The sequence below is a fragment of the Poecilia reticulata genome, linkage group LG6 (genome assembly GCF_000633615.1).
Source record: "Poecilia reticulata strain Guanapo linkage group LG6, Guppy_female_1.0+MT, whole genome shotgun sequence".
Taxonomy (NCBI): domain Eukaryota; kingdom Metazoa; phylum Chordata; class Actinopteri; order Cyprinodontiformes; family Poeciliidae; genus Poecilia; species Poecilia reticulata.
In genome coordinates, this window is record NC_024336.1 from 2,356,035 (window position 1) to 2,367,964 (window position 11,930).

The 11,930-nt window shown below is 38.2% G+C and overlaps 1 protein-coding gene across 1 annotated transcript in view; it reads right to left on the bottom strand.

Annotated features, from left to right (window-relative positions):
• Positions 1 to 4,253: 4,253 nt before the first annotated feature.
• The window catches only part of LOC103465742 (serine/threonine-protein kinase pim-1-like), an 11,819-nt gene continuing 4,142 nt past the window's right edge, over positions 4,254 to 11,930 (bottom strand). Inside the window, exons 2-8 of the mRNA XM_008410863.2 lie at positions 10,764 to 11,201; positions 8,438 to 8,532; positions 8,299 to 8,346; positions 8,005 to 8,211; positions 6,485 to 6,662; positions 4,515 to 4,685; positions 4,254 to 4,437 (exon numbers count right to left, since the gene is read on the bottom strand). Of these exons, the coding sequence (XP_008409085.2) occupies positions 4,292 to 4,437; positions 4,515 to 4,685; positions 6,485 to 6,662; positions 8,005 to 8,211; positions 8,299 to 8,346; positions 8,438 to 8,532; positions 10,764 to 11,201 (1,283 nt within the window). The 3' untranslated portion in view covers positions 4,254 to 4,291. The remainder of the gene's footprint in view (positions 4,438 to 4,514; positions 4,686 to 6,484; positions 6,663 to 8,004; positions 8,212 to 8,298; positions 8,347 to 8,437; positions 8,533 to 10,763; positions 11,202 to 11,930) is intronic.

Sequence of the window (11,930 nt, forward strand, 5' to 3'; positions counted from 1 at the left end):
GTTGCAATGTCGTCTAAATGCACTGCAGTCATAGATTACAATGAACAACGGGCCAAAACTATTTATTTACCCCTCAAAGAAGCACATGAATCCATTTAACATGCAAAGTGATACAGTAGATTTATTTGTTATAGTTAGGCCACAGGATAATTTTACTAGTCACACATTTAGCCTGTTTAGCTAATTAGCATGCTTAGCTAATTGTGTCACCCAACTAAACTAACTGTACTCTACCTCTTAGTTAGCATTATATTGTTGCCAACTTATGGTAAATATTATATCCACACCTCCAAATACTTACAGCAAAAGTCTAATTTCCAGATTCCATTGTCTTCTATTAATATTTACATTGAATCCATATGCTCAAAAGCTACAGCCATTGAGATAATAACTACCCTTGAAGAACTGCAAGTTAATGCACCAGTTTGATATTAACACTGTAAACTATTGCTCTATGTTCTGTAATGCCCATGGAAGTTGTATTTAGTGTTCTATTTTGTCCTTGTAGGTTCCTTGTGTAAAATAAAAAAACCTGTCAGCTAGCATAACTTTTGGCTAACTTAACTAACTGTACGCTAACTGTACTCTACCAAATGACTGTACGCTATGTTTAACTGTATACAGTTCTTTCTTCTTTTTTTGCTGCCGTTATAGACTACAAATTGCAGTTTAATTACCCTCTTTTCTCCTTTATGAAGAATTATTTTTGTGAAGCTGTCTGAGGCTCCTTTGTTTTCATAATTATTACTAAATATCACACACATCAACCTGCCAAATGAGATGGAAATTAGCCACATGGCTAAAATCTCATGTACACTGCTCAAAAAAATAAATGGAACAATTAAAAACTTAAGTGAACACTTAAGTGTTCCCTTTATTTTTTTGAGCAGTATATTTACATGCAAAAGTTAATTAATATGTAATGTTGCAACTTGAAACAATCAACAAAAATGCATGAATGGAGATTGTAAAACAGCAAAATCTACTGGCATACAGTGCAGACAAAATGTTAATCTATGTACCACATGACATGAACAAACTGATTGATGCTTATGTATTAGAAACATTTTTATTCTTTGTACCATAATATTTGCTTTATTTTATGCCTAAGTCCATAATCATATGCAGGATTCCCACCCCCAGCCCTCTGAACTCAGCCTATCAATGGTAACACTGATCACCAGGGGCCAAGTTAAATGTGGCCTTGTTCGTATTCTTCACAAAAGGACTGAGTTGTGCAAGTCTACAAATAATGTCACAAGCTCTACAGGGTGTTTATGCGGCGACCCAGTGAACAGAAAATCCACTGTACAGAATGGGAATGAGTGTCAGTGAGCAGAGGCAAACTACGCAGATCCAGCTCTCCCACAACAGTCGCCGCAGCATCAAACTCTTAAACAAAAGTGCTGACCAGAGCAACAGATAATAAAATCTTACTTTAGAACCCTCAGTCAGCCAGCTGTCACGAAAACACCAACACAAAGTTTCAGTGCCATGACCTCGGGATTATTAGTTGGTTCATTTCATGACTGTAGAACACTGACAAGTGTCTTCAGTCAGATGTTTCTTCAAAGCCGCTGTAATACGGACCACTACAGGAGATCCTTCCCATAGCTCTCACCAGCTGCAAGAAGTCTGAAGAATCTTGTTTATATGAGACAGTTTAGTGATTTTTAAACATTATTATTATTATTATTGGAATTTATTGTGACAAGAATAAATAAACATTTTATCATAAGAAATTTATTGCGATAAATGATAAACCACCCCTCAGTAAAACCCTGATTGAAGCTTTTTTTCTTTTTCAAAAGAGAAATTAATTAAATAAGAAATTAAATAAGAAACAAAAAAGTCAGAATAAACCGGAACAAGGCTCCACAAAGGTAGAAGGAGATAAATTATCAAGCAGTGTTTTCCTCCTTTTGCACATCACATATCTAGCAGCACTCAGTGTGGCCTTGGGGTCTCACTCTGAATACACAACACGCCACGGAGGCTCCCACAGCCAACGTCACTGTTACCTCAGCATCCACTGTTTTCTTTTGTTTAATCAAATCAGGTCGGAGCTGCACATTGCCTTTCACAGAACACAGTGTTATCTCGTTTTCAAAGCAGGTCTTGGGCACGACATGCAATGAATTTTCCTTTGGGTGCAACAGGAGGTTTTTGAGATGATAACAAAAAAAAGACGTTTGATCCTGGAGGCTGCAGTCGAAAAGAAAACGAGGGATGCTTATGTTACCTTTGCTACTTCTTAATTATGAGAACTAGTTAGTCTTCAGAAAGCTGTTTGAGGTAGTTCCTCATTCGCTGTTGAGGTGTTGCCCTCGTGACAGTGAAAACCAATATTCCTCCACTTTCCATGAGATGCGAAGGAGGAGGGTAGGGGAGAGGTCACGACGGTTTGGCGTCACGTTACTGAAGTCAGTGTCGGTTCATGAAGAATTCAACAGCTACATAAGCCGCCATCTAGCCACCATCTGTGTGTGACCGGCTGACGGACCAAATCATTTTATCAAACTGCTGCAAAACACATCATGCTAAATGATCACAAATATGTTGAGAAAATATATATGAAGCAAAGTTAGAGTGGCTCACAGGAAAAGGGAAGTTTTCCTGTTGATGGTCAAGACAAAACTTACCTCAAGAGTCTCAAACTTTCAAACAGATTTTTACCAACGCACCTCCAATAAACCTTTCAACTGTTGTCGTGTTTTCAGTACAGTTTTAGCATAAAACGTTGATGACTATATATAAGAATGACTGGTTTTATATGTGAAAAGAGATGGTTACGTACCCGCCCTAACAAAAGATATACAGTAGGTTTGATCATCTTAACCCTCTGATGAGTTAACTGGGTCCTTTTTGACCCGGTAAGGTCATCTTTTTGCAATATTTTTGTAATGAAAAGTTTTCATCACTTCATATTCCAGGTATTTCTCAAGAAACATGTTACTGATATCATGCAATTCAAATTTTTTTTTTTTTTTAATTTACCTTTTATACATTTTAAGAAATGGCATGTTTTATAGCACTACCCCATTCTTCCGTGAGTGGGTCCAAAATGACCCGCATTCATTTCCTATGGAATTTAATGGAGATCTTTGTTTATTACCAACTGTGACTGTCAGGAAAACATTTTTTTGTGAACCAAACACAGAGACTTAAGTGTCACCCCTGAATAATATTATGTCACACAGCAAGAACTCTTACATATAAGTATTATCTTTATTTTTTTTCTCACAAATGTGTTTGTGTGTGTGTTAATCATGAATACTGTGACAGTGTTATTGTCACAAATCAACATATTAGCCTTCTTCAAAGTTAGCCAACACTAGTTATCTAACCAACTAGCTAACATTACCACCTATACTTTATTGAACATGTGTATTATTTGTGTGTGTGTGGGTGTGTGTGTGCGTGCGCGCGTGTGAGTGAGTGAGTGCGTGCGTGTGTGTGTGTGTGTGTGTGTGTGGGTGTGTGTGTGTGTGGGTGTGTATCTGCGTGTGTCTGACACATTGGATGAGAAAACCAAGTGAGAGAGAATGTGTTTTATGACATACAAAACATTCCTATGCAGCATCAGGAATGTTGATCGAGCTTATCAAAGTTCCAGCTCGACGTCCTCGGCTGGGACCTGAACACCAAAGGACTTTAATGTTTATTTGTGATTAAACTTTTTTAATCGCTTTCTTTCTCTGTCTGAGTCTCTCCAGATTGAAGTGTTATTATAACCTTTCAGCTTTCAAATGTTGAAGGAAGTCCTGATCATTCATGAAACTTCTTTGACAAAAAAATCCTTTAGAAATGTGATTTGTGGACACTGACATTGTGCTGCTGCATCATGTTTAGCGTTGAGATGCTATTTTAGGCTTGAATAGCTTCAGTGTTAGGCTAATTCCTTTTAGCGCAACTTGATCACAACAGTCTTTTCCAGCGTGCCATCAAATTGTTTTTGAAGTAAAAATGAACACCCAGTGGGCCAAGAGAAGTGGCTTTGTCATCCATCGCTGCTATTATCAGATGCTGCTTGTGCATCAGATTTATGGGTGTACCAGAAACACACAAATACAAAGGTTCCAGCTTGGGACTTTTGCAAAGGAAAAAAAAAAAAGATTGAATCTGTTAAATGTTTAATGCGTTAAATTCTATATTCTTAATTAAAAAAAATTAGTGCATTAAAGTCACACGCCCTCTGTTTATGCCTCTCCTCCTAGTTCACATAACACATACATATACAAAACAGTCAGAGACCAATTAAAATACAACTTTATTATATTTTCCATGGAAATTAAGTCTCAAATGTTGGCAGAAGCATTGCGGACCCCTGAGGCGCGGGTTTCAGTCCGCTGAGCCAGGCATGAGTACGAAGCCGCTCCAAGGTGGCTCGCTTCTTACACTCCTCCTCCAAACAGAGATGGAGGAAACTGAGGCACTCTAGAATAAACACAAGGAGAGAATTTTGCTCCAGAAAATAGGCAGACTGTAATTGTTGCTGCTGGTTATGTACCCACCTCGGGAGAGGTTGCTGCTAAAGTGAATCCAGTCCATGGAGAAAACCCTGGTGTCAAACTGACAGCGGTGCAACATGCAGTAAAGCATTACTCCCAACTGCCAAACTGTGGTGGGAATAGGTTTGTACGTTTTATGTTTGAACCACTCTGGGGGAGCATATTGAAGAGTACCTGGAAAACACGCATAGTCAAAGTGGACCGGATTTTTTTTTTTGGCTTGCTTTCAGTTTTCTTTTCCTGTGGAAGCTTCATGAGATCATTGGTACAGTTTCGTACATCCTGGGAGATAAATACTGTTGAAACCATTTACATACGCAAAATAAAAAGATACAACCATTTATTTTCTGACAGAAGTTAAATCAGACCAAACTTTTCTTCTGTTAACTTAGTTAGAATTAGCTAAATTATTTCTACTTGCTAAATGCCAGAAAAGATTTTTTTTGTAACTGAACTCGAATTCAGAAGTTTAGCTTGACTTAGGTTAACCTGATTGGAGTCTCACTAACCTATCAGAAGTTTGTAGATGGAAGCCCAAAAGGTTTGACCCAAGTCGTACAGTTTAAGACAGTTATCTACCGAATATATGTAAACTTTTGTATTCGAGGAAAGTTGCAATAAAATTTCCAAAAAATATTCTTGCTAAGTTTAAGAAATAATTTTGGTAATCCTAACTAAGCCAAAGAAAAATGTATGTGTAAATATTAGAGGTGTGCCGATCGATCGGCCACCGATCATAATCGGCCAATTTCCGTGAAAAAGTGTATGATCGGTGATCGCCGATCACTGTCTCTTGTTGCCGATGACACAAACCGATCACCTGCATCTCATTTCGCAGCCTGCCTGTGCAGCTGGTCTCCTCTTTCCTTCACACTGCACAAAGGGACAGCAACAAATCCTAAGTGATGTGGAACTATAACGCACTGAGTTATAGTTCACTGGGGAAGTTTGCGTGTTGCGGCGGAAAATTGAAGCACGTCAAAATGCATCAACACGACGAATCTAATATGGCATAAAAACAATGCCATACTTGAGGAGTTTGGCTACATCGAGGCTCACTGCAGTAAAAAAAGACATATGGAGGATCAGACAGCAGGTAAAGCAGCGCACAGCTACAAACACTCACCTGGATTAGCATGACGGTCAGAAAGCTAAACAAATAACCCGCAAAATTATTTTAAGTCTTCGAGCTGCGATGTGGTTCTGTTCTCGCTGTTGAACCGCTGCTACGCGCTACAGGTAGTAATATTTGACAGACTGAGCGCCGCTTCTGCTCCACCTGGTAGTGACTCTCACACCGAACCTCTGCTTAAAGCTGCAGTATCTAACTTAAAAAAATAAATTTTACATACGTATTAAAACTTTCGCTGTCCTAACATGAGACAGATAATCTCTGAAAAAATAATCGATCTCCTCCCTGTTCTGCATAATTACTCCGCTAAGTCAGAAACAGCCAATCAGAACTAGCAGTAATCAGCTAGCCGCCATGCTATCAGGAAGTTTTCATTCAGTAACTCAGGATTGTTTATTGTAATGGAACCTGTATTTGCCTTTGAATGTTAAGTTTTATACTTGAATTTTTATTTTGACTCTTTGCATTATTTAGCCTCTTCAGAGCCTTCATATGTTATCAGTCTGTTAAAGATAGTATTAGCGATAGCAGTACAATTTGCACAATGCCTGTTTTTTTCTTGGAAAAAGTTATTAAAAACAAATTTTTTGTCTACATTAAGGTGAATTCATTATGTGGTTCTTTTTTCCACATAATGTAACCGGTAGTGCTTTTGATTAAAAAAATAATAATTATGTGATCGGTATCGGTGATCGGCCCTCATGGGTGATCGGAATCGTTATTGGCAGGAAAAAACCTGATCGGCACATCTCTAGTAAATATAAATATCTGGTTTCAACTGGGAAAGGACTCAAATTCGATCTCAAAGCTACGCTAAATGTTTAATAAAGTTAAGTTATACCCCGGAAATAGCGGAAATTTTTCTTCAGCTCATAACTGCCACAGCCAAAGTCAATAATACGGAGCCGCGGCCCTGCGGAGCCAATTTCTACCAGCGTGTTCTCCAACTTCAAGTCCCGGTGGAAAACGCCTCTATTGTACATTTCCATGGCGGCGTTCACCAATTGGTTCATGAGAGGCTGAAGTAAAACAACAAACAAAATGTCTCCTTTGCTTAAATAAATGATGCATGTTGACTTTTTTTGACACAGAATAAAATGTAGTGTTGTGAAAATATATTTGTCACCTTTAAAGATGCAGTATGCAAATGTTATAATATGCTTTTTACATATTTGTTATAACTGTCACGAAGTTGTGACAATATAACATGAGACAGACGATCTGTGAAAACAGGAACTACAGTTTGATTCTCTTTCTGTATTTAAAAGGTATTACAAAATCATTATGATGAAGTGACATGGATAATAAGTGGATGTTTTTTGTGTATTTGAAACATGTCAGTAATAGTCTAAAGAGTTGAATGACTAATTTTCTTTGTATGTGAATAGAAGCCAGATATAAATTTATTAATTCTTTCTGCTCCTTTTCATCCATGATTTATTTTAGCTGCTACATAAACTATTCATTATTGAGTGACTGAAATAAAAATGAAATGAAATTAGTGAAAATTAAATAAAAATGTCTATATTTCAAATATAGTTATTAAAGCTGCAGTATACAACTTTTATGAAAAAATAATTGTTTTTTTTTTGTTTGTTTTTTTTACTTATTTGTTGAAACTGTCACTGCGTCATGACAGCATGGTATGTGGAAAAAAAATACTGAGCTCCTCTGACTTCTCACAGTACTCTCAGTGCCAACAAGAAGGAACCAATCAGAGCTCGGAGGCGGGTCTTAGAGCTCTAAATCACAATCTAGTGTTCTGCTGTTGATCCCTGTCTTGCTCTCCTCTTGCTCTTTGGTACCGCTACATCTTTTAAACTCCTGTCAGCAGAGTCAGTTGTGAATGCTAAGCTAGTTACCATGCCCACCGACGATGGCGGTTTTCCTGTAACAYTGAGTTGTTTCTCCGCAATTAGCACATTTAGCAGTGAGTACATGAGCATGATTGACAGTGCTAAGACCCGCCTCCTGGTTCTGATTGGTTGTTTTTGCATTTCTTCAGACTGCACTAGTAGCTCAGGGAGAAGGTAAAGGAGATCGATCTATTCACATATTATCCGTCTCATAATACACTGTCACAGCATGGTGACAGTTTCAACAAATATGTAAAAAAAAAACAAAAAAAAACATATTCTTTATAAGAGTTACATACTGCAGCTGCTACATCTTTAAAAGTTAGACCAATCAAAACAAATCTGAGGCAGCAAAAAAAAAAAAAAAAAAACATATTCTTTATAAGAGTTACATACTGCAGCTGCTACATCTTTAAAAGTTAGACCAATCAAAACAAATCTGAGGCAGCCAGAGGTGCCCTTAGACCCCAGGGGGATAGAAATACCAGCCGTCTGGCTTCCCTACCTTAGCCTCATCTTCCTGCAGACGACCTCCCCGGAAGTGGATGTACTGCGCAAGATCCAAGGAGAATGGCGGTCTTTCCATAACAAGGACGAGCTTTTGATCCAGATAGTACCAGTCCAGCAGAGTGACGGTGGCAAGCTTCCCGATTGCTTCCGGGCTCCCTCCGGCCTTCTGCATCAGCACCACCTCCAGGGGGACGCAGCCCACCTAAAATACCCAGACGTCTGGTTTGTATAATGGAAAGTGAAAGACGAATTCTAAGCACGGTGGTGGGTACCAAACTAGTTCACTCACTCTCAATTCACCTTGCACTCTCTTGCTGTCAGCGTACTTGATGGCCACCTGTTAGACATGAGMACAAGTCTTTATTTCTTCCGTAGAATGCTTGTGTTTAGCCGGAGACGTAGCGTCAAGGACAAAATGCAAAACCAACCTGTAAGGAGTCGGCAAGGCGCAGGCCAGCGTAGACGGAACCGAAGCCCCCTTTTCCAATGAGTCCCAGCTGCTTGTACTTTCTTTCAAAATCAGCTGTATATTTACAAAGATGATACTTTTAATAAAACAATTACTACTGTCAGATAATTATTGTTAATAATGTGCAACAATAAAAGGTAAAGTCGTAATGTCCATTGTTTGTTTTCGTCTGGGTTTTTCAAGGCTCAGGAACATTTTGYAGTTCTTTTTGTTTGATAGAATTTACCATAGACAGGAGGTTGTCAGTAGCCTCAGCAGAAACAAAATGGCCGCTTTGTGTCTGCATGATCTGTTCCAGAATCACRACCCATATAGCATCAGCTAGCTTGTGCATGTGCTAATATAAATACTTCCAGGTAAGGTATTTTTCTTTTATTTAATTTCGTTTTAATTGTAAAAAATAGTGAACAACAGATCACCTCCAAAATACAGGACAACACCACTTGGGGCGTCCACTGTGACTCCAACTCGCAACATTTCCCGTTTCCCAAACAATTGAGTTACAGCCCCCTAAACAAGATTTAATGTTGTTTCTGTTACTTCTAACATGATAGATTAAAAGATGGATTTAATCAACACAATTATTTTTTTACACTTTTTTTTAGCATTAGTCTTTAGACCCAAACTGCAACTTCAAGGAGACATTACTATGCAAATATAATTAAAAACTAATGCAATACCGACCTGAAAAATTTTTTACTTATCATTAAACTTAATTAAYTTCAGAGTCCAATTGAAAACTTCCAGCGGCATGAACTGAATCACATCCCCTTTGACACGTTTAACCCACGRATTCTTTTGTAGATCTAGAGTCTCTTTTTCTTTGCAGATTTCTCAATATGTTCATAAAATAAATTGTTGCTCTATCTAGCTGTGATTTCTGACTGGAAGACCATAGACATAATATAAAAATAGACGCCTCATGGACCGCTCTCGCCTATTGTCGCTGACGAGATTTAGGGCTGCCATCTTGGAAGGGTCGACCGCTCCACTCATCTATCAAAGCTACATTTATAAACAATTGTATTTTTTATTATATTGATACATAGTTCAGCATATTTAATATGCTTAGAGGGGAAAACAATAGAATAGGAATAGAATATTCTTATATTGATGTATGATGAGCATTTTACAAAGCACACAGCCGTTCATAATTTATTTAATAAATTATTTTGTAATATCAATACAWATTTATATACAAACACAAATAATGATTAATAATGACACAGATAAATAATRATTAATACTGAATAATATATATTAGATATATGTTTATATGTGTAYATATACATATAAACATGTACAGCCTAATATATATTATCTGTCGGCTGTTATCCAGTCGACGAGTTCTAGCTTCAGAGAGATTCAGGAGCTGAGATTGAGTCCAAAATCCGATGCGAGATTCATCTGTGCTGTGCAGTGAATCCGTCTCTCTTCAAAGATATCTGCCTCTTCTTCCTCACATCGTGTCGTTATGAAACCTTCAAAACAAAAACGGAAGAATTGGAAGGTATCTTACGTTTGACAGAGTGAAAACATTACATTAGTCTTTACCACCTGTGTAAACTTTGCTGATGAATGTTATAACAAATAATATAACTGTTATAATATATGTTACATTGTCACATTTCTAATGTGACAATRTAACATTGTCACATTAGAAAGATAATCTAAGACAATGTTAGAGAATAATAMATTTTTTAGATTTACGGAATCTCGGTTAGCCTTCATAGCGGGGCTGAACCCCTGTATCACACCAAGCACTGTAGCTAATATTAGCTGGTATATCACCGGTGGACATAAATACAGTAAAGTAATATTCTAATCACAATATATACACAATAATATGTCCATCTTACTTGTGAAATGTTGTCTGTCGAGCYCTCACATCAATAGTCCATCGATCCGAACAACAATATCCCTCAGTGCTGAGACATATTCTGCTATTTTGGTTGAGCAAAGTAGGAGGGACGACCCTTMCAAGATGGCCGCCRTATTTCCTGCGCCGGAGCAGCCAATGCGGGRTCTACTCTGATATTACTATGTCTATGTGGAAGACTAATGCAAATGTTCGCGCTTTCTACTTCGACAATAATTCTTAATAGGTCATGTTACTTAAGCAGAGGAGTGCCATCTAGTGTTCGTTACAACAAATTGCAAACTGAGTCAAAACACGCGAGTAAGAGCGTACCGCACGGGACACTTCAATTTGACTAACAACCCAGCTAATACGGGATAATTGGCATCCTTTGCTGACTTATAATTATTTCAAAGTGTGGACTCACATTCGCTTGTGCGAAGGTCACTGAGTGAGTTGTTGGCGCCATGTACTGGCAGAGAGACCCTTTGTATCTTCTCAGAGGGCTCTGCATTAGCACTGACTGTCCTCTTCCTCAGCATATTCAACAACTCTTCATTTGTACCGCTGTTGTGGCTGCTGTTGCTGCTGTTGCTGCTAATCACAATTATGCTGGGCAGCAGATTGGTGCTTCTAGGTCTTTTTTCTGGTTCCCTTTTAACAGAGCTTCTTTTTCTAATTCTCCATTCCTTGACAAACTTTATGGTCACCTTGTGAGGTTCACCAGCATTGTGGCTGTTGAAGTTGTTGCATCTTACATTCCACAACTTCTTGTTGTCCGACTCAGTGACAACATTAGCCTTTCTATTCCTGCACCCCGATTCATTCATGTTGCTCCTGTATTCATTGGAGAGACTCTTGTTATCTGAAAAAGGAAGGAGTTCATTAGAGAAAATGCTTACTCTCTKTAGYCCACAAACTTGTATTTAGACGGGAAAAGTGTGCTGACACAGCAAAGTCTAAAACCATATAACAGAAATGCTTAGAATTATAACATGGAGATAAACACTTTAACAAATATTCCTGTATTGKTCAAAAGATATTGTTGAACATAAGTAGGAATCAGTTGATCAGCTGGATCATCAAACATTTTCCTGTAAATGTTTTTTTTTTTTCTTAGAAATAAAGTTTGTCAGTTTTTGAACTGAAATGTGGTGTTGAATTTATTATAACAGCTTTCCACTATTACCAATCACTCAAAACACTTTACATCACATCACTCATTTGCACATACATTCATACACATACTAAGATTGGAAGCCAACTTATGCGCCTTAAGCTGGAATTGAACCTGCAACCTTCAGATCATGAGACGACTCCACCACCAAGCTACAGCCAACATAGCTGTAGTAAGTATATAGCTGTAATATGATGCTACATATTACAGCTATATAATATGTAGCTGTAATACATATTATTACAGCGACATAATATGCCCAAGGTGGCAGCCCTCTCCTTGGGCTGCCACCTTATCGTGGTGGAGGGGTTTGAGTGTCCCAATGATCCTAGGAGCTATGCTGTCTGGGGCTATTGCCCTTGGTAGGGTCACCCAAGGCAGACAGGTCCTAGGTGAGGAACCAGACAAAGCGCAGTC